We start from the raw sequence: 22,558 nt of genomic DNA, 5'->3' as shown, positions 1-22,558 counted from the left end.
ATCTTTCCAGGATACCCGGGCCAGGTCGATTAGAAAGGCCTGCTCGCTGAAGTGTTTTAGGGAGCGTTTGACTGTGATGAGGGGTGGTCGTTTGACCACGGACAAATTACTGACACATTCAATGAGGCAGTGATCGCTGAGATCCTGGTTGAAGACAGCAGAGGTGTATTTGGAGGACAGGTTGGTCAGGATGATATCTATGAGGGTGCCCGGGTTTACGGATTTGGGGTTGTGCCTGGTAGGTTCCATGAAAATTTGGGTGAGATTGAGGGCTTAGATTGTCGGACGGCCGGGGTGTTAAGCATATCCCAGTTTAGGTCACCTAATATTACAAACTCTGAAGATAAATGGGTGGCAATTAATTCACTTATGGTGTCCAGGGCGCAGCTGGGGGCTGAGGGGGTTCTGTCACAACAGTGAGAGACTTGTTTCTGGAAAGGTGGATTTTTAAAAGTAGAAGCTCGAACTGTTTGGGCACAGACCTGGATAGCATGACAGAACTCTGCAGGCTGTCTCTGCAGTAGATTGCAACTCCACCCCCTTTGGCAGTTCTGTCTTGGCGGAAAATTTATACAGATACATAAAGGCATTTTTCAGCTATGATTTTACCACTCAGAATCCAGAATAGATATGACAATGGGGCCAGCACAGGATGTAATACAACAATCTACTTTTTGTTCTTCTTGACTTGTTATCTGGTAAACTGCTACTATGTGTCAAGAAAAGAGCCCCAATTAGGGGTTAGTGTACTCCAGTAAAAAGGGCTGGTTTAGATTAAAAACAATTGCCCTGTGTCCCCGTTCATAGGGGCATCAGAGACTAGTCAGTGGTAGAATTGAGTTAGCACTTTATTGGCCCAAACACCCATAGACCCACAAGGTTGAGGTTACTCATGGACAGTAATTAGTAATACATTTGTGTTTGCATTGATGCATTGTGTCTTCTAACTGTCCAAGAATAGGATCCAAAGTGTTAGGAAATATTTGTTCCCATAAATACAAAGGAGGGTGTCTCTCCTCATACCTCTGGCACTTTAGTCAGACTGCCAGACTGTGCACGACAGAGGCAATCAGGAGAGAATACATGCAGGTTAACGGTGCCAATTGAAAGTCAAGGGGTGTGTCTGTGCCTTTTGGATTACTCTCTCTTTACAGAGAGCCCCTGTGGTTTAAGTCTGCTCTGCACATGTCTGAAAGTGACAGAGCCAGCAGCCAAGAGAGTTTTTCACAGTATGTCATAAAAAAGTATTACACTTATGAATGTATGTAAAATGCTAATATGTATTAGATCCAGTACAATGGAATAACTAAGACCTGAATTTAAATGCAGCGTGTTCCGATTCCCCCTTCTGTCCAGCAGGGTCAACCAAAAACACTTGGCCTGATGGTTCATGCAGATACTGGGGAAGCAATATAGAAATGTATTGATCCCTTAAATGATTTTACTATTAAATGACCCACATCCCAACCTTCATACCTCTTCACAAAAAGGTACCTAAATCAATTTTGGGAAAAGGATTTTACTCACAAAAGACATAGGAATTTATTTTCCCAGTTAGAAATAGTAGGCCATGCATCAAATAACTATTTTCATTAGAAAAACGAACCCTCAAATGCACTATAGCATTTTGTAAGTTGTCTGCAGGTGTCTTGTTGTATCAAGTATCAAGTCATTATCAGGTTCTGTAAACTGCGTTCTAATACTCAACGTAGAAGGATTTGTCTTAATGTACAGTATATGAAAGTGATGCTATGAAAAGGATTATTTCACGTTATCAAGCTGACTGACAAATCACTGCCTATTACTGTGATTAAAAAGAGCATATGAAACATTGTTTTTCATTAGGCCTACCTGTGCACCTTCCTTTAAGCACCTCTGAACACCTCTCCTCTCCTTGATCCATACCACATACAGCCATTTGCGGATCTTTTCAGTGTCCATGTGAAAGATAGTTATTGCGAGGATGGAACATTTGTTGACTTAACAAAAAAATATTTAACACCCATGTAAAATGAGGGCCTGCAAAGCTTACAGATTTAAGTCTAATAGCATGAGATGAAAGTAAACAAACATCAGAGTGTGCGCTATGAAGGTATAGTCAGTGGACATTCTGAACCTTGTTTGAGGTCAGTAGATCACATGACCAAGAAGCTATTGAAATGCTAAATTTTGAAAAATGTATGTTAAATCATGTGAGATGAAAATGGACAAACTCAAGGGTGTGCAATGTGTAGGCCCACCGAGTAGACATTCTGAACCTTGTTTGAAGTCACTAGGTCACATGACCAAGGACCTATTGAAATTCTACATTTTGAAAAATTCATTTATAACCATGTGAGATGAAAATGGACAAACTAAAGGGTGTGCAATATAGAAGGGTAGTCAGTGGACATTCTGAACCTTGTTTGAAGTCATTAGGTCACATGACCAAGGAGCTATTGAATTTCTAAACTTTGAAAAATGAATGTAAAACCATCTGATATAAAAAAAGATATATGGACAAACTAAAGGGTGTGCAATGTGTAGGCCCACTGAGTGGACATTCTGAAACTTGTTTGAAGTCACCAGGTCACATGAACAAGGAGCTATTGAAATTATACATTTTGAAAAATTCATGTAAAACCATGTGAGATGAAAATGGACAAACTAAAGGGTGTGCAATGTGTGTCTATGACATCAGGTTAGCTACAACGAGTTTTGCAATTGTTAGGAGTAATGGTTAAAGAGCTATTGAAATTTGAAAAATTTGATTTGTCACTATGTTGACGGTCCCTAACTGCTGTTGGTGGACGTAAGGATAACTAGAGGCGAATATCCGTTGAATATCCAACCTGAAACTGTCTTTACCTTGGTGCTAATCTTGTGTCTTCAGATCAGTGAAGGAGGAGAGGAGATGAGATGAGATTAGGGCAGGCGTTTTTAGTCTAAACTACTGAGATTGACTTGCTCCACAAATTTAATATAACTGAAGCACTATTCTGTCAGGCCTCGATGTAGCACAACTCCCACGGTTGAAGCCTAGGTTAAGCATGCAAACTAGAACTGTCTCCAACACTTCATGTTTGGACCTTGGAGCTCATATGTATAGCAGCGCCGCCTACCAATACAGAAGTGGATCAAAATTTCCCGCGAAGTAACCACAGCTGCTGATACCAGCAGTATATCTGCCAAGCTGGTCTCAGAGCATTTCGTATTACTCTGTGTGTACCGAAGCACTCCATTTTGTATGATTTTTATTTGTATTTAACCTTTATTTAACTAGGCAAGTCAGTTAAGAACACATTTTTATTTACAATGACGGCCTACCTCGGCTAAACACGGACAACCCCGGGCCAATTGTGTGCCGCCCTATGGGACTCCAAATCATGGCCGGATGATACTGTATGTTACGTTTCGTATGGTATGTATTAATTTGTGGATGTCCATCACCCATTTCTTATGATATGTTAACAATTGCAAATCCAATTATATGCATTTGCAAAACGTACAATTTGTTACGGATTTGCAAAAGTATAATATATTACGATTTTTAGCTATGTGGCTAGGTGGCTAACATTACCTAGGTGGCTAACCTTAGCTTGTTGGCTAATGTTAGCTACGCTATGGGTTAGGGTTAGGAGTTAGATTAAAGGGTTAAGGTTAGGGTTAGGGGAAGGGTTACCTTAAAGGGCTACCTAATAGGGCTAAGGTTAGGGTAGCTAACATGCTAAGTAGTTGCAAAGTAGCTCAAAAGTAGTTAGCTAAAAGGCTACATTTGGCCATGATGAGATTTGAATTTACAACCTTTGAGTTGCTAGACGTACACGTTATACGCCAATCCCAACCAACCACCATACTTTAGTTATTTCCTTAAGTAGCCATCTGCCTTATCTAACCATACCAAACGTAACGTGTCATACACATTTTTGTGTCACGGTTCCGGATTTATGTTTACTATGTTACGTCTTGTCTATGAGACCAGGCTGCAACATCAACACAACACGTTCGGACAAATCCACTCTTGCCAGATCGCTGCGCTGCACTGCGCGCAGCACAGCTGTTGTGAGCGCAAGCCCCGCCAAGTACATGTTATTGACCAACAATCGGAAGCTGTGGTAGGCGTTAATTCTCTAAAAGTCTTGCATCATCCCCGTGACCTCCTTCACTTTTGTTTTGTGTGAACTGTTAGTTCAAGTTGTTCTCTCTCTTTCCTGCTTAGGGAATGCAGCCATTCAAACAAACTGTCTGTTCTCTACTGGCTTATTTATAGTGTAAGTCTCTCTCCAGTCTCTCCAATGCTACTGGGACTACTGAATGATCGGCTATTTTTATTTTAAATTGAACCTTTATTTAACTATAGAACACGGCTTATGTGGTAAGTACATTTCTCATTTCAAACCCCTTTTACTGTCTATGTGTTTTCTCTTTTCTCCTCGTCTGTGGTCTTTGTCCTACACAAGTTCTCTTTACTCCACTTATGTCTTTCATGCTTCGTGTGTTTGTGTGCATATGTCCGTGCACCCATACGTCCACATTTCCCATGTTCTCTCTGTTTTGCTTTCTCTCTGTTTCCCCCTCTCTCTTGCCATCTCCCACCAGTCTTTCTGGTTTAACAGAAAATCTGATAAGTATAGAATACCTACAGAGAGGTTAGAGAGTGTGGTTCGAGCACAACGAGACAAACTCCCATAGTGTGTCAATGGCACCAGTCAGATGGTCTGCAGTGCAGTGGACATCCCCTGTAAGGGGAACTGTACTTTCCACTCTTACTATGCTGTGTGTGGTGTTGCCTCATCTGGTGACATCGGAATCATGTGAGCAGCGTGAATATAATATGATCTGGCCATTGTCAGATGAGACACTTCAGGGGATACCTCTCTTTCTCACACAACTTGTAAGTGTTAGAGCAGAGGACCGGAGACTAAAGACAGATCTCTCTAGGTATAACTTGGTGAAAGAGGAAATTGTTGTCCTCGCCAACACACATTCTGCTCGCATTGTTTTTGTCTGAAACCCAATAGATTGGTCTGTATTACCCAAACGATAAACTGATTCTCGACTTCTCTACAGACAGACATGGATTTGGACCTGGGAGGGATATTTCTAGAGAATAGCACCTATAACTACGACGAGGACTATGTTTATAAAGAGGAATGCTCCCCTGAAGATGGCGTTGGGGTGTGTTTTGGCACGGTGTTCCTCCCGATGCTCTACTCCCTGACGCTGGTCCTGGGGCTAGTGGGTAACGTGCTGGTCCTGGTGGTTCTGGTCCAGAGGAGGAGTAGCTGGAGCGTGACGGACACCTTCATCCTGCACCTGGTCTTGACCGACACCCTGCTGCTGGTCACGCTGCCCCTCTGGGCTGTTCAGGCCACTGGGGAATGGAGCTTCGGGACCCCCCTCTGCAAGATCACTGGAGCCATGTTCACAGTAAGGACTTGTGGGGGGTGGGGGGCGACTGGTCTAGCAAGTGTATATATCTGTATGAACACATGAACTGGGGGTTGGGGATGGGGATGGGGAGAGGGGGTAAAGGATTTGGACTAGTGTGGAGTAGTGTGGTATATGATGGGGGGTTCTAGTGCTGTGAAATCCGAGGGCTGGGTAGTGTAGGATAAGAAGGGGACGAAGAGATTTTACATCCTATTATTCTGCTAAGTCATCGGATACACTTTCAATACATCCTTCAATCCAGATCAGGGTTAATGTACTCTTAATGAGCTCTTCCTCTGAGTCCAATAATAAACTGTCAACATTTCTGGGAAAAGAGGAAGTACAGAGGAGGAACACAGCTGTTTCATCTTAATGTTCATTCCAGCTAAGAGCTTTCTCAAGTGTATATCTCTCTGTTCTCTCTATATATATATCTCTCTCTCCTCAGATCAACTTTTACTGTAGCATCTTCCTGCTGGCCTGCATCAGTCTGGACCGCTACCTGTCCGTGGTCCACGCAGTCCAGATGTACTCTCGCAGAAAGCCCTGGATGGTGCAGGCCAGCTGCCTGTCCGTGTGGCTCCTCTCCCTCCTCCTCTCCATCCCCGACTGGCACTTCCTGGAGTCTGTGAGGGACACCAGACGAGACAAACAGGAGTGTGTCCACAACTACCCGTCTCTCTCCCAGTCTGGGTTTGACTGGCGCCTGGCCTCCCGCCTGCTCTACCACACGGTGGGCTTCCTCCTCCCATCTGCCGTGCTGCTCTTCTGCTACTCCTGCATCCTGCTGCAGCTGCAGCGTGGCTCCCAGGGCCTCCAGAAGCAGAGGGCCATCCGGGTCATCCTGGCGCTGGTGCTGGTCTTCTTCCTCTGCTGGACGCCCTACAACATCACCCTAATGGTGGACACCTTTCAGGGGAGGCCTGGGGAGCCTGTTTCTGGGTCCTGTGAGAACAGGAGGACAGCTCTGGAGAACACTCTGGTGGTTACGTTCGCTCTAGCCTGCCTGCACGCTTGCCTCAACCCAGTGCTCCATCTCGGCCTGTGTAGAAACTTCCGGCGACACGTGCTGGATATGGTGAGGTGTGTTGAGGTGGTGCAGAACGATCCGAAACTCTCACTATGGGATTCAGGTGTGGTTGAAGACTCACCTGACCAAGCAGAGGAGATGGGGACGTTGAACCCAATGACAACCATAGGACAGGTACAGTCCACCCAGAGCTGATGGGTAGGAAGAGGATCCTAATGACTAATATAGTATGTCTTCCTGCCTTGAGGGGAAGTTGTATGGGTCATGGGTCTGGGGATTGGTGGATGACTGTGACCTGGGTCATGAGAGAAAGACATGCATAGTAGAAAGTCCCTTATGAGGACTGCTTTCTTTGAATTGCACTTTAATGGAAAACGCTCAGACTAAATGTATATTTGTATAAAGTCAGTGGGTTGTCTGATCTTCACGTTTTGTTTTACCTATCGATGTCGTCCGGCTCTGGAGAATCTGTTGGAAAGATTCATGCATTAGTTATTCAAACCTATATCTATTGTATTATTATTATTACAGAGCACTTCACTGAATGTAATGGATTTTAGAGTAAACAACGTTCTCAGCAGACACATACATCATACATTTAGATTGTTACACTCCCCTACATATTTATTTGGAAAGTGAAGCTAAAACTTTTTATGTGGCTCTATACTCCAGCATTTTGGATTTGAAATCAAATGTTTTATATTTGTCACGTTCGTTATAGTGATGAGACCAAAGCGCAGCGTGATTTGAGTACATCTTCTTTAATAAAGAAAGAACACTGAACGAACTATACAAAAACAACAAAATGAACGTGAAGCTATATAATAATAGTGCTGGCACAGGCAACTAACCCTAGACAGGACAAAGACAGGACAAAAAACATATATCACCCTTGTCACACCCTGACCTAACCAAAAATAAGAAAGAAAACAAAGAATACTAAGGTCAGGACGTGACAATATTAGACAGTACAGCATGTCACCTTTTATTTGAGGGTGTTTTCATAAGTATCTGTTTTACTGTTTAGAAATGAATGCACTTTATGTATCTAGTCCTAGAAGGTGTCATAAGTATTTGGACAAATTCACTTTAGTGTGTTAAATTTAGTCAAAAGTTTAGTTTTTGGTCCCATAATTCTAGCACGCAATGACTTCATCAAGCATGTGACTCTACAAACTTGTTGGATGCGTTTGCAGTTTGTTTTTGATGTGTTTCAGATTATGTTATGTCGAATAGAAATTATTGATAAATATTGTATTGTTTCATTCTGGAGTCACTTTTATTATAAATAAGAATAGAATGTGTTTTCTTCTATATTAAAGTGGCTACCATGATTACGGATAATCCTGAATCAATCGTGATTAGTGATGAGTAAGAAAGTTACAGATGCACAAAGATCATGCCCCCAAGGAATGCTAACCTCTCGCCATTACCAATAACAGGGGAGCATAGGATTTTCTGTATGATATTTCGGATATTTATGAGTATGATATTTATATATCTGTAACTTTCTCACTCAATATTATTCAGATTCATTCATAATTATCTGTATGAAGAAATCCCAAACTTTTCTCACAGAATATTGAAGTTTTAGTAAGACTTGTGTATGTTACTGTTCTATTGTGTAACTATAATGTTATTTTTTTCAATTATATACTGTTATTTTATTTTTCCATTACTGTATATAATTAATGAATAAGAGTATGTTTCCCTTTTTACAACAATTGTTTCACTTTTGATTTCCTCAAGTCGGTGTCACAATATCCTGTAAATTGACCCACTCTGGGGAAGCCCAATGTTGTTTTACCATTTCTACTGGCTGGTTTTACCCTGTCTGACAGCAGCATGAGACAGGGTTTCCCACTCCGTCCCAGACGTCCCAGGCTTGAGTTAATTCCTTTGTTGCAACAGGCTGTTTAGGCCTTTGGCACGCCTGATGACACACAGCCATGGTTAGTGACATCATTGGTCAGATGTGGTGGGAGAGGGAGACAGTAATATTGCTCTTTGTGTCCTGTGCACTTTTCACGGGTCTGTGTCCTCCATATCCGTCTGAATACACCACTGTTTGTTTTACTAAGAGAGGACTGTAGTGGGCATTGTCAACCAGGTGAAACTGGGAGAAGGTAAGATAAGAGGAAACAGAAAATAAGGAGGTGGGGAGAGATAGTGAAGGAGATATACTGCTGGTATAAGCAGCTGCGGTTACCACGAGGGAAATGTTTATCCGCTTCTCTAGTGTTAGGCACCGCTCTTTTTCATATGAGAGCCATGGTCCAAACATAACATGAGGTGTTGGAGACTTCTAGTTTGCATGCATATTCTAGACTTCACCAGCAGTAGTTGTGCTACGCTGTGCCTGCCAGAATAGTGCTTCAGTCATATTAAATTAGTGGTGCATGTCCATCTCAATAGTTTAGACTAAGAACACCTCCTGCTCTAATCTCATCTCCTCTCCTCCTTCACTGATCTGAAGACACAAGATTAGCTTACTAAAAGAAACATGGTTATGCATACATACAGTACATATCCTATGGCCCAACCTGGTCTCAGAGCATTTCGTATTACTTTGTATTTAAATCTGGGACGCTCAATTTATTATGATATGTTACGTTTAGTATGGTATGTATTAATATGTGGATGTCCATCGCCCATTTCGTAAGATATGTTACGAATTAAAATTCCTATATTGTTATGAATTTGCAAAACGTAAAATATGTTACGAATCTGCAAAATGTTTACTTTACGAATTTGCTAAATGTAAAATATATTATGAATATGCTAAATGTATGATGTGTTACGAATTCTAGCTAGGTGGCTAATGTTAGCTAGCTTGCCCTTTCTTAGCTAAGCTTGAGGTTAGGGTTAAGTTTAGGAGTTAGATTAAAGGGTTAAGGTTAGGGGAAGCGTTAGCTAACATTCTAAGTAGTTGCAAAGTAGTTGAAAAGTTGCTAATTAACTAAAATGCTACATTTCATCCATGATGAAATTTGAATTCACAACCTTTGGGTTGCTAGACGTTCACGTTATACACCAACCCCGACCAACCACCATACTTTCGCTGTTTCCTTAAAGCAGTGCTTCTCAATTATTTTCTGTTACGCCCCCCCCCCCCCCCCCCCCCTAGGAAGAAGTAAACATTTTGCGCCCCCCAACTCTCCGCCGCGACTGTAAATAGTATCATTTGTCTATAAAATTGTTATAAGTACACCTCTGCATAACATTGTATCCTTATTAACATTAAAGAAAACAAAAAAAGAAAGAAATACAGATCAACTTACAACAAAGAATAACTTTATTAACATTGTTTTTTAGTCTGTAACAGAAAAGACTTAAAGTGCATCAATTTGCCTGAAATGTAAAAAATAATTCAAGCCTTATTCAAACTGTAAACATTTTTTGACCATTTCATACTGAAAAATAAAATATAATCAATGAATAATAATACATTCAAATTGATCAGCAACATTAACTCAGGAGCACAATATATGAAACACTGACCTATAAAACAAAAATGAATAAAACAATTTGTGCTGATTTTTTTTAAATCAAAATGAGGAAGTTATAGTTTTTATTTTTGCAGCACTTGCGTCATCCGGCATGACAGAGACCATGTCTAATGCTGCAGGCAGTATCAGCTCCTCTGCTATGGAGTGTTTTTTTTTGCACTGAGCAATTTGGTACGCCACCTCATATGATGCCAGCAGTAATCGCTGGTTTACTGAAGTAGCATTCACAAAGCGGGACGATTGTTGGCAATATTCGGCACGTTTTCGCTGAAAAAACTCAAGCGGCTTATCAGCGTGATTGGGGTGTAATGTCTTTAAGTGACGCCTTAATTTATTTGGCTTCATGCTGACCGCTGCAAACATTTTTAGACACAGTAAACATACCGGTCTTTCCTCGTCTCCCACCGTAGTCATAGTGAAGCCAAGCGCTACATACGCGTCGTCATATTTCCTCGTCTTAGCTTTCGGGAGACTTACGTTTGTCTCATTATCTCCGTCTCTCTCTGCCTTTCTTTTCATCCCTGTTAAATATGTTTCCATGGTGTCTCTTAAGGGTTTGTTATCTGCACTTCATATATCCTGTTCTGTGCTGTGTGCTCTTGTTCGGTGCAAAAAAAAACTACTCTTTGTGGCAAAAAAAAAGCATGTTCCCCGGGATCACACGCACAGATCCCCTGGCATCGCTCCGAGCCCCTCCATGGGGGCGCGCCCCACTATTTGAGAAGGACTGCCTTGTAACCATCTGTCTTATGTAACCATCCCAAACAGAACATATGATACTAATTTAAGTGTCCTGAATCCGGATTTACGTTTACTATGTTAAGTCTTGTCTATGAGACCAGGATGCAACATCGACACAATACATTCTGACAAATCCACTCTCAACGGCTCGCGACCGTGTTCACACTGCGCACAGCACTGCTTTTGTGAGCGTAAGCCCTGCCAAGTACGTGTTATTGATGGACAACCGGCAGCTGAGGTATACTCTCTTCTGTAAAGCTCCAAAAATATTGGCGCTGGTTCTCTGGTTGTGTGACATGTGTACTGTACACCTCTGGTTACCGTGAGAGTAGAGGACTGAAATGACTATACCTCCTCTCTTCTAAAAGTCCTGCCTCATCCCCTTGACCTCCTTCACTTTTGTTTTGTTCTCTCTCTTTCCTGCTCAGGGAATGCAGCCATTCAAACAAACTGTCTGTTCTCTACTTATAGTGTAAGCAAACAGAGCAGTGTTTGTCTCCAGTCTCTGCAATACTACTGGGACTACAGAATGATCGGCTATTTTTGTTTTAAGTTGAACCTTTATTTAACTATAGAACACGGCTTATGTGGTAAGTACATTTCTCATTTCAAACCCCTTTTACTGTCTATGTGTTTTCTCTTTTCTCCTCGTCTGTGGTCTTTGTCCTACACAAGTTCTCTTTACTCCACTTATGTCTTTCATGCTATTTGAATTCCTGTGTGTGTGTGTGTGTGTGTGTGTGTGTGTGTGTGTGTGTGCTTGTGCATATGTCTGTGCGTCCAAATTTCCCAGGACAAGTCTTCTCTCTCTCTGTATCTCTTTTGCTTTCTCTCTGTCTCCCCCTCTCTCTTGCCATCTCCCACCAGTCTTTCTGGTTTAACAGAAAATCTGATAAGTATAGAATACCTACAGAGAGGTTAGAGAGTGTGGTTCGAGCACAACGAGACAATCTCCCATAGTGTGTCAATGGCACCAGTCAGATGGTCTGCAGTGCAGTGGACAGCCCCTGTAAGGGGAACTGTACTTTCCACTCTACTATGCTGTGTGTGGTGTTGCCTCATCTGGTGACATCGGAATCATGTGAGCAGCGTGAATATAATCTGATCTGGCCATTGTCAGATGAGACACTTCAGGGGATACCTCTCTTTCTCACACAACTTGTCAGTGTTAGAGCAGAGGACTGGAGACTAAAGACAGATCTCTCTAGGTATAACTTGGTGAAAGAGGAAATTGTTGTCCTCGCCAACACATATTCTGCTCGCATTGTTTTTGTCTGAAACCCAATAGATTGGTCTGTATTACCCAAACGATAAACTGATTCTCGACTTCTCTACAGACAGACATGGATTTGGACCTGGGAGGGATATTTCTAGAGAATAGCACCTATAACTACGATGAGGACTATGTTTATAAAGAGGAGTGCTCCCCTGAAGATGGCGTTGGGGTGTGTTTTGGCACGGTGTTCCTCCCGATGCTCTACTCCCTGACGCTGGTCCTGGGGCTAGTGGGTAACGTGCTGGTCCTGGTGGTTCTGGTCCAGAGGAGGAGTAGCTGGAGCGTGACGGACACCTTCATCCTGCACCTGGTCTTGACCGACACCCTGCTGCTGGTCACGCTGCCCCTCTGGGCTGTTCAGGCCACTGGGGAATGGAGCTTCGGGACCCCCCTCTGCAAGATCACTGGAGCCATGTTCACAGTAAGGACTTGTGGGGGGTGGGGGGCGACTGGTCTAGCAAGTGTATATATCTGTATGAACACATGAACTGGGGGTTGGGGATGGGGATGGGGATGGGGAGAGGGGGTAAAGGATTTGGACTAGTGTGGAGTAGTGTGGTATATGATGGGGGGTTCTAGTGCTGTGAAATCCGAGGGCTGGGTAGTGTAGGATAAGAAGGGGACGAAGAGATTTTACATCCTATTATTCTGCTAAGTCATCGGATACACTTTCAATACATCCTTCAATCCAGATCAGGGTTAATGTACTCTTAATGAGCTCTTCCTCTGAGTCCAATAATAAACTGTCAACATTTCTGGGAAAAGAGGAAGTACAGAGGAGGAACACAGCTGTTTCATCTTAATGTTCATTCCAGCTAAGAGCTTTCTCAAGTGTATATCTCTCTGTTCTCTCTATATATATATCTCTCTCTCCTCAGATCAACTTTTACTGTAGCATCTTCCTGCTGGCCTGCATCAGTCTGGACCGCTACCTGTCCGTGGTCCACGCGGTCCAGATGTACTCTCGCAGGAAGCCCTGGATGGTGCAGGCCAGCTGCCTGTCCGTGTGGCTCCTCTCCATCCTCCTCTCCATCCCCGACTGGCACTTCCTGGAGTCTGTGAGGGACACCAGACGAGACAAACAGGAGTGTGTCCACAACTACCCGTCTCTCTCCCAGTCTGGGTTTGACTGGCGTCTGGCCTCCCGCCTGCTCTACCACACGGTGGGCTTCCTCCTCCCATCTGCCGTGCTGCTCTTCTGCTACTCCTGCATCCTGCTGCGGCTGCAGCGTGGCTCCCAGGGCCTCCAGAAGCAGAGGGCCATCCGGGTCATCCTGGTGTTGGTGCTGGTCTTCTTCCTCTGCTGGACGCCCTACAACATCACCCTAATGGTGGACACCTTTCAGGGGAGGCCTGGGGAGCCTGTTTCTGGGTCCTGTGAGAACAGGAGGACAGCTCTGGAGAACACTCTGGTGGTTACGTTCGCTCTAGCCTGCCTGCACGCTTGCCTCAACCCAGTGCTCCATCTCGGCCTGTGTAGAAACTTCCGGCGACACGTGCTGGATATGGTGAGGTGTGTTGAGGTGGTGCAGAACGATCCGAAACTCTCACTATGGGATTCAGGTGTGGTTGAAGACTCACCTGACCAAGCAGAGGAGATGGGGACGTTGAACCCAATGACAACCATAGGACAGGTACAGTCCACCCAGAGCTGATGGGTAGGAAGAGGATCCTAATGACTAATATAGTATGTCTTCCTGCCTTGAGGGGAAGTTGTATGGGTCATGGGTCTGGGGATTGGTGGATGACTGTGACCTGGGTCATGAGAGAAAGACATGCATAGTAGAAAGTCCCTTATGAGGACTGCTTTCTTTGAATTGCACTTTAATGGAAAACGCTCTAAATGTATAAATGTATATTTGTATAAAGTCAGTGGGTTGTCTGATCTTCACGTTTTGTTTTACCTATCGATGTCGTCCGGCTCTGGAGAATCTGTTGGAAAGATTCATGCATTAGTTATTCAAACCTATATCTATTGTATTATTATTATTACAGAGCACTTCACTGAATGTAATGGATTTTAGAGTAAACAACGTTCTCAGCAGACACATACATCATACATTTAGATTGTTACACTCCCCTACATATTTATTTGGAAAGTGAAGCTAAAACTTTTTATGTGGCTCTATACTGCAGCATTTTGGATTTGAAATCAAATGTTTTATATTTGTCACGTTCGTTATAGTGATGAGACCAAAGCGCAGCGTGATTTGAGTACATCTTCTTTAATAAAGAAAGAACACTGAACGAACTATACAAAAACAACAAAATGAACGTGAAGCTATATAATAATAGTGCTGACACAGGCAACTAACCCTAGACAGGACAAAGACAGGACAAAAAACATATATCACCCTTGTCACACCCTGACCTAACCAAAAATAATAAAGAAAACAAAGAATACTAAGGTCAGGACGTGACAATATTAGACAGTACAGCATGTCACCTTTTATTTGAGGGTGTTTTCATAAGTATCTGTTTTACTGTTTAGAAATGAATGCACTTTATGTATCTAGTCCTAGAAGGTGTCATAAGTATTTGGACAAATTCACTTTAGTGTGTTAAATTTTGTCAAAAGTTTAGTTTTTGGTCCCATAATTCTAGCACGCAATGACTTCATCAAGCATGTGACTCTACAAACTTGTTGGATGCGTTTGCAGTTTGTTTTTGATGTGTTTCAGATTATGTTATGTCGAATAGAAATTAATGATAAATATTGTATTGTTTCATTCTGGAGTCACTTTTATTATAAATAAGAATAGAATGTGTTTTCTTCTATATTAAAGTGGCTACCATGATTACGGATAATCCTGAATCAATCGTGATTAGTGATGAGTAAGAAAGTTACAGATGCACAAAGATCATGCCCCCAAGGAATGCTAACCTCTCGCCATTACCAATAACAGGGGAGCATAGGATTTTCTGTATGATATTTTGGATATTTATGAGTATGATATTTATATATCTGTAACTTTCTCACTCAATATTATTCAGATTCATTCATAATTATCTGTATGAAGAAATCCCAAACTTTTCTCACAGAATATTGAAGTTTTAGTAAGACTTGTGTATGTTACTGTTCTATTGTGTAACTATAATGTTATTTTTTTCAATTATATACTGTTATTTTATTTTTCCATTACTGTATATAATTAATGAATAAGAGTATGTTTCCCTTTTTACAACAATTGTTTCACTTTTGATTTCCTCAAGTCGGTGTCACAATATCCTGTAAATTGACCCACTCTGGGGAAGCCCAATGTTGTTTTACCATTTCTACTGGCTGGTTTTACCCTGTCTGACAGCAGCATGAGACAGGGTTTCCCACTCCGTCCCACACAGCCATGGTTAATCGATATCCGTCTGAATACTCCACTGTTTATTTTACTAAGAGAGGACTGTAGTGGGCATTGTCAACCAGGTCACACTGTGGGAGAAGGCAAGATAAGAGGAAACAGAAAAGAAGGAGGTGGAGAGAGATATAGAGAAAGAGAGATGATTTTAGGGTTGCACGGTGTGTGACTCACTAATCCTTTGTTTTCAATGCTAAACATTGACATGCAAGTCAATACATGTCTTTTAAATACAATGGGCTATTTTTGAGCAGATTATGTCATGTAAATGAGTTGTAAAAGAAATATCCTGTAACTGTCAAGTTTGGACACACCTACTCATTCAAGGGTTTTTCTAAATGTTTTATAATTGTCTACATTGTAGAATAATAGTGAATACATCAAAACTATGAAATAACACATATGGAATCATGTAGTAAGCAAAAAGGTGTTAAACAAATCAAAATGTCATAGTTTTGATGTCTTCACAATTATTATTATACATTGTAGAAAATAGTAAAAATATAGAAAAACCCTTGATTGAGTAGGTGTGTACAAACTTAGGACTGGTACTGTATATACTGTATATGTGATTCAGAACAAATTTGACATGGAATGGAACAGAAGAACTGACCTGGAATATTCATGACAGATCTTGACCCTATTTGTATTTTGGTTAAGCTGAATGTCTGGTTTCCAATTCTTTAGCACAAAACACAATTTTAACCACTTTTCCTCCTTCCTGTTTTCGTTCATGTTTATACATGTTTTGGTTTTGTTTCACTGTGTGATATTTCACCTCTTGTTTTCTATGAGATATGGAGGACAGAGGAATCATGTGGCAGTAGAAGCAACACACCAAACTCAAGATATGACCTGCTTCCTGTTTCTCTTCCTGTATCAGCTAAAGTAGATGCCACTTTTCTCTTCTTGCTAAAAGGTGGTAGAGGCAAGCTGTTCAGTTGGACTGAATGATGCTGTCCATTTAAGTCCTGTCACTCAACATTGTTGATGATTAAGTAAAGCTAACTAAAGGCTGAAGTGCTTATGAAGCTCTTGAATGGAACAAGTGAAAGTTTTTGTTGCTACTGCATGTCCTTCTAGAATAAACATTTAGGTGCACAGATGCTGTAGACTGTCTCTTCGTCATCTTGGGTGGTGACTTCTCATATCGCTCTTCACTCCTGTGTTATATTTAATTTTTTGTGTGCCAAGCTTTGTCACCCCATGTTGGTAAGCTTTACTTGGCTTCCTGCCACAGTAAAAGTATGTCTTTTTCAGCTGAAATCACAGAGAATTTGGGTAATTATGTTATCTTTTTGCAGACACTCTTTTCCAGAGCAATTAGGGTTATGTGCCTTGCTCAAGGGCACATCTGCCGATTTAGTTTTTTACCTAATCTCCACAGAGATTCAAACCAGAGACCTTCCGGTTACTGGTGCAACACTCTTAACCGCTAGACTACCAGCAGGCCTACAATGTTGTGTTTAGTGAGGTGGAATGTTCAGAATGTTTACAGATAGAAATGTAATGTATAGAGCTGACACAATTCCCCATTCTACATGCCAGACAATCATACATGTCTATGATTGTTCTGTGATGTTGAATCATCCTGAACAGGCCCTTGTTGGTGGTGTGGCTAAATCTCTGCTGATCTGAGTGGCTTCCTCTAGGGGGTTTCGTTTTTGATGTACAGACATTTTTTTACCAACCATTAAAAGACAGAGATTCTGAACGATAGTATAAAGAATTCAACTTTATTCAGTATTTCACTATGGTTCCTTGAAATTTTAACCTGTCATAGGATACTGTGCATTTTTGTTATGAAAAAAATATACATCAAATCATTGCATGTGTCAGTAATAACAAATGCATTAACTATAACAGAGCACATATGCCAGTTGTCATTTAACAAAACATAAAGCAGGTAAGTAAAATGATAAATGACAAGCTTAAAACTCATAAGATATTGTTCATACTCTAAAAAAAAAATTATATCTTTTTTTTTATAGTGGAAATATAATTTTGTAATCACGTTATTATTTTTTAGTATGTACATCTGATTTACTTATGTGTAACTTCATTATAGGCTCCATTATTTACAAAGAGTTTCTTTAATAGGCAATAATTCTACAAAATAATGAGTTTTCTGAGCGTGCTCTATTGGGAAAAGATGATGGTGAAACACGGTGGATCTAACAACCTTTCCTCCAGCCCAAATCTACTGGAGGGGAGGTTGGAGTAGGCTAAAGGTCACATTGATCATCCAATTATTGAGTCAATGACAACTCAAGAGCAACAGGATAGAGCAGTGTTTCCTAAACTCGGTCCTCGGGACACCAAGGCGTGGACGTTTTGGTTTTTGCCCTAACACTACACAGCTGATTCACATTTTCAAAGCTTGATGATTAGCCAATTATTTGTATCAGATGTGTAGTGCTAGGGTAAAAAACAAAACATGCACCATTTGAGGTCCTTAGGACATAGTTTGGGAGACCTTGGGATAGAGAGATAAGTCCTTAATAGATGGCAGAGGTGTGGGAGGTGTCTCCAGACTCAGACCACATGGAGCTCCTCCGGCTGGCAGTCTGCAGCCTGACTCCACTCTTCAGCTTGCAGCCCAGGGACCTCAGCATGTCCAGCAGGTGGCGCCGGAACTTCACCCCCACGAAGGCGTAGAGCACAGGGTTGAGGCTGCAGTGCAGGTAGCCCAGAGAGGAGGTGGCCGTCAGGGAGATGTCCAGGGCTTTATGGCTCTCGCAGGTGTTGTTGGAGTAGAGGGTGTCCACCATTAGGGTGATGTTGTAGGGCGTCCAGCAGAGGAAGAAGACCAGCACCAACACCAGGATGACCCGGATGGCCCTCTGCTTCTGGAGGCCCTGGGAGCCACGCTGCAGCTGCAGCAGGATGCAGGAGTAGCAGAAGAGCAGCACGGCAGATGGGAGGAGGAAGCCCACAATGTGGTAGAGCAGGCGGGAGGCCAGGCGCCAGTCAAACCCAGACTGGGAGAGAGACGGGTAGTTGTGGACACACTCCTGTTTGTCTCGTCTGGTGTCCCTCACAGACTCCAGGAAGTGCCAGTCGGGGATGGAGAGGAGGATGGAGAGGAGCCACACGGACAGGCAGCTGGCCTGCACCATCCAGGGCTTCTTGCGAGAGTACATCTGGACCGCGTGGACCACGGACAGGTAGCGGTCCAGACTGATGCAGGCCAGCAGGAAGATGCCACAGTAAAAGTTGATCTGAGACAGAGACACCGAGACAGAGGGAAACATGACTGTTATACAACTGTTACAAGGTTCAGACAAAGACTACTGCTGTAATTGGGTATCTTGATAACAATTTCGTTGCAGTTTATTTATGTGTTATTACAGATACGTATACTCTTGCTTCCCAGACCAGCCCCTCCTCTCCACCCCCCTTACTGTGAATATGGCTCCAGTGATCTTGCAGAGGGGGGTCCCGAAGCTCCATTCCCCAGCGGCCTGAGCAGCCCAAAAGGGCAGAGTGAGGAGCAGCAGGATGTCAGCCACACAGAGGTGCAGGATGAAGGTGTCCGTCACGCTCCAGCCACGCCTCCTCTGGACCAGAACCAACAGGACCAACCCGTTACCCAGCAGCCCCAGAACCAGTGTCAGGGAGTAGAACACGGGCAGGAACACAGCATCAAATCTCATACCCTCCTCCAAGCTGCACACCTCCCCAGTAGAACAGCACGTGTCACTGGTATCGGTGTAGTTACTATACTCCTTGTCAAAATAATATTCGAGGTCAATGACAGATATGTTAATTGTAAATTTCTCACCATTGGCCGTGAAAGATTCCTGTAAAGGAAACAGAACAAATTCAGTTTTACATTCAGTTTGATTTAGGCTTCACGGTGTGTGAGTAAAATGCAATGTCAGAAAAAGTGCCAAAAGTATTGTTTTTCCTGGAGTGTTTCACCAGTAGGATTTATGTGGCTTTAGTATGATATATGTGTGACAAATATATTTTCAGATGACTGGGACTGTAATTCAGATGATTATATATTTATGACAAATGATCATACAGACGGCTCCATTGTGCACCCAAGGGGGCGCTGTCTACTGACTGATACAGAAATTAGTTGCCTTTGGTTCGTTCAGCCATTCCTATGGGGGAAATTAATGGGGAAAGAATGGGGTTTTGGGATAAACGCCGAAAATAAGGTACAGAGATCTTATACCTTTTGTTCTATGAGATAATATCTAACAGTTAACATGACTTTTCGGAAAAAAATGTCTTTATTTGTTTGTTTGTATTACATAAATTCTTCAGAATTCACAAAAGTGATGTTAACTGATGAAGATGATCTCATAGAACAAAACATATAAGATCTAACCAACCCCCCCCCCCCCCCCCCCCCCCCCTACCCCCCACCAAATAAATAAAAACATTTCCGTATGCTTTGGCCATGGCGGAGTTAGTGCTTACAAAAAGACGCCATTACTATAGAAGAGCCGAAGTGAGAACAGCAGAGGGAGCACCCCGCCATCCACATCGATGGGACAGTAGTGGAGAAGGTCATAAGTTTAAAGTTCCTCGGCGTACACGTCACGGACAAACTGAAATGGTCCACCCACACAGACAGCGCGGTGAAGAAGGCGCAACAGCGCCTCTTCAACCTCAGGAGGCTGAAGAAACTTTTACAGATGCACAATCGAGAGCATCCTGTCGGGCTGTATCACCGCCTGGTACGGCAATTGCACCGCCCTCAACCACAAGGCTCACCAGAGGTTAGTGCGGCCTTCACAACACATCACCGGGGGCAAACTACCTGCCCTCCAGGACACCTACAGCACCCGATGTCACAGGAAGACCAAAAAGATCCTCAAGGACAACAACCACCCGAGCCACTGCCTGCTCACCCCGCTATCATCCAGAAGGCGAGGTCAGTACAGGTGCATCAAAGCTGGGAGCGAGAGGCTGAAAAACAGCTTCTATATCAAGGCCATCAGTCTGTTAAACAGCCATCACTAACATAGAGAGGCTGCTGCCTACATACAGACTCAAATCTCTGGCCACTTAAATAAACAGACTTAATAAATGTATCACTAGTCACTATAAATAACGCCACTTTAATAATGTTTACGTATCCTACATTACTCATCTCATATGTACAGTATATACTGTATTCTACACCATCTACTGCATCTTGCCTATGCCGCACGGCCATCGCTCATCCATATATTTACATGTACATACTTATTCATCCCTTTACATTTGTGTGTATTTGTGTGTATAAGGTTGTTGTTGTGAATTTGTTAGATTACTTGTTAGATATTACTGCATAGTCGGAATTACAAGAACAAGCATTTCGCTACACTCGCATTAACATCTGCATGTGACCAATAAAATGTTACTTGATTTGAACACCACCAAAACAACAGCTATGCAGGTGTCACTATCACTGGTTAACACTTGATCTAATTTCCTTGTAGTGAACTTACACATAACATGATCATTTGCATAGCCACACTAGCTTCACCCTGATTTTGGTGCTAGCAAGCAGGCTAGGTAGTGCTAGGTATCAACAGCCATTATAGTGCATTTCCACATAACACAACCGGAGCCCCATACATTTTCAATGAAGGGAAGTGAAGTGGGCGAGGGGACCGTTGGGCGATGCGAGCATGGGTGATGGAGTCTGAACAGGGCGGAACCAAAGTTTGGGAAAGCTGCCCACTTTGCTTCTCTTCCATTGGATATGAATGGCTTTCTGTAGTTTCATCGCCAACATCGTCTTCAGTTAACCCTATCAGTCCAGAGACCCCAACAAAAATCGGCTTTTATCTGCATGTCCAGTCCTTATATTTAGCCCCACAATTAAATGTTTTAACATTTTATTTTCAGGACAACCAGGGCTGTAAGTACAACACAAAACTATTTGACATAAACAATTACACAAACACATTTTTAAACTCTGCTAAAGCAAAAAAAAACACATGAAAAATGAATTTTAATGAATGCTATAAGTACGGAATGTTTGCTCACTGGGAAATTAATATCCAACTAGTCAGTGACAACTGTTGGAGTTTGACAGCAACTATGTTAGCTTATTACAGTATTATAGACACTATGTCCTGGGATTCACTATGATCTTCTATGTAGAAGAACCCCTTATGTTTTAACGACTCTTGTGTAGCTTGTGAGCATCATACTGCAAAACATGTTACATGTGTGTGTTTGTGAGAGTTTCAGTTTTTCATAGATAGCTTTTACATACATTTTTGTAAAAAGACCAGGGGTCCACCCTTGTCTCACAAATGCCACTCAACCCTTGTTAATGGTTGGTATCTATCTATAAACAAATCTAATAATACAACCCAGAAGTCTGTAGCTCACACAATGTTTAAAAGGGGTTAGATGTCCAAAACATACTATGAGAAGGAAGGAGAATATAGTCACAATATTTTCAGATGCACCCCAATAATGCAACTGTGAGTCAAAATATTGGTGCGTTATTGTGGAACATCTGAACATCTTAACAAAATGTGTGGGTACTGTCTTTCTTTTCACACATATTATATACCCTGCACTGCACCTGTGAAACATGCTAAATGCGATGTGGGGACACTATCTAAAGCCCTATCGGAGTTGTCAAATGTCAATAACTTCTGGGTTTCGGTATTTTCAGACGATTCAATTTGACTCATTCAAAGACTGTTCACACCTACACTTAATGTTAAGGTGCTTCTCTTAGGTCTGATTCAAATTTAGATTTTTTTTTCAGTGCATTTAACTAATTGAAAGCCTATTGTTATTAACAATGTGCATTATGAAAAGTAATATAAAATTGCTTATAATACCATTAATGCTCCCAACTTATTTTTTTAAAGCAATAGACAAATAAAATAAACCTGTACCCATTTGTACAAAATCAATGTTGTTATTCAATGTGATAGTGAGTATTTTGTATATGCAGTTGGAATATGTGTATATCGGGACACTTACCATGCCTTTGAATGGTATTGATGCAGTCAATCAATCAGTTTCCACAGAGATGATGGGCTGCCGCGTTGTGAGCATGATGTCAAACAGAACTGCTATTTTCAGTAAATGGGGAGGAACCAGGAGACAGGAAATAAACTCAAAGGTATTCATATGCAATATTTATTCATTTGTAATACTTCTACAGGCTCAATGTTGATCACAGATTTGTATCAGATTTATTTGTGAATGAGCATTAATTTGTATTCATTATATTCCATGCCTTGTTTTCCTGTTGTTTGTAACG

At 42.1% G+C, this 22,558-nt stretch overlaps 3 protein-coding genes across 6 annotated transcripts; 2 read left to right on the top strand and 1 right to left on the bottom strand.

Moving 5' to 3' along the window:
• Nucleotides 1-4,169: 4,169 nt before the first annotated feature.
• LOC120048666 (C-X-C chemokine receptor type 3-like) lies at nucleotides 4,170-7,425 on the top strand. Of its 4 annotated transcripts, none has more exons than XM_038994779.1 (3): nucleotides 4,170-4,354; nucleotides 5,050-5,409; nucleotides 5,861-7,425. In XM_038994779.1, the coding sequence occupies exons 2-3, from the start codon at nucleotides 5,056-5,058 to the stop codon at nucleotides 6,635-6,637; spliced, it is 1,131 nt and encodes a 376-aa protein (XP_038850707.1). In that variant the 5' UTR covers nucleotides 4,170-4,354; nucleotides 5,050-5,055; the 3' UTR covers nucleotides 6,638-7,425. The 4 variants fall into 4 exon arrangements, with proteins under 4 accessions (XP_038850707.1, XP_038850705.1, XP_038850704.1 ...); XM_038994777.1 differs by lacking the exon at nucleotides 4,170-4,354 and adding an exon at nucleotides 4,844-4,920 and having other exon boundaries at nucleotides 5,054-5,409; XM_038994776.1 differs by lacking the exon at nucleotides 4,170-4,354 and adding an exon at nucleotides 4,846-4,920.
• Nucleotides 7,426-11,850: 4,425 nt separating this feature from the next.
• On the top strand, nucleotides 11,851-14,122 carry LOC120047701 (C-X-C chemokine receptor type 3-like). The gene is made up of 2 exons (XM_038993255.1): nucleotides 11,851-12,389; nucleotides 12,847-14,122. Exons 1-2 carry the CDS (start codon nucleotides 12,036-12,038, stop codon nucleotides 13,621-13,623), a joined length of 1,131 nt encoding a protein of 376 aa, XP_038849183.1. The 5' UTR covers nucleotides 11,851-12,035; the 3' UTR covers nucleotides 13,624-14,122.
• A 3,006-nt stretch (nucleotides 14,123-17,128) lies between these two features.
• LOC120048665 (C-X-C chemokine receptor type 3-like) lies at nucleotides 17,129-22,335 on the bottom strand. Its single transcript, XM_038994775.1, has 3 exons — nucleotides 22,276-22,335; nucleotides 18,726-19,124; nucleotides 17,129-18,542 (listed from the first exon to the last, which is right to left on the bottom strand). Exons 1-3 carry the CDS (start codon nucleotides 22,276-22,278, stop codon nucleotides 17,820-17,822), a joined length of 1,125 nt encoding a protein of 374 aa, XP_038850703.1. The 5' UTR covers nucleotides 22,279-22,335; the 3' UTR covers nucleotides 17,129-17,819.
• Between the last annotated feature and the right edge of the window lie 223 nt (nucleotides 22,336-22,558).

Source organism: Salvelinus namaycush, chromosome 5 (assembly GCF_016432855.1).
Source record: "Salvelinus namaycush isolate Seneca chromosome 5, SaNama_1.0, whole genome shotgun sequence".
NCBI classification, from domain to species: Eukaryota; Metazoa; Chordata; class Actinopteri; order Salmoniformes; family Salmonidae; genus Salvelinus; species Salvelinus namaycush.
This window is presented reverse-complemented; position numbering and strand designations above follow the sequence as displayed.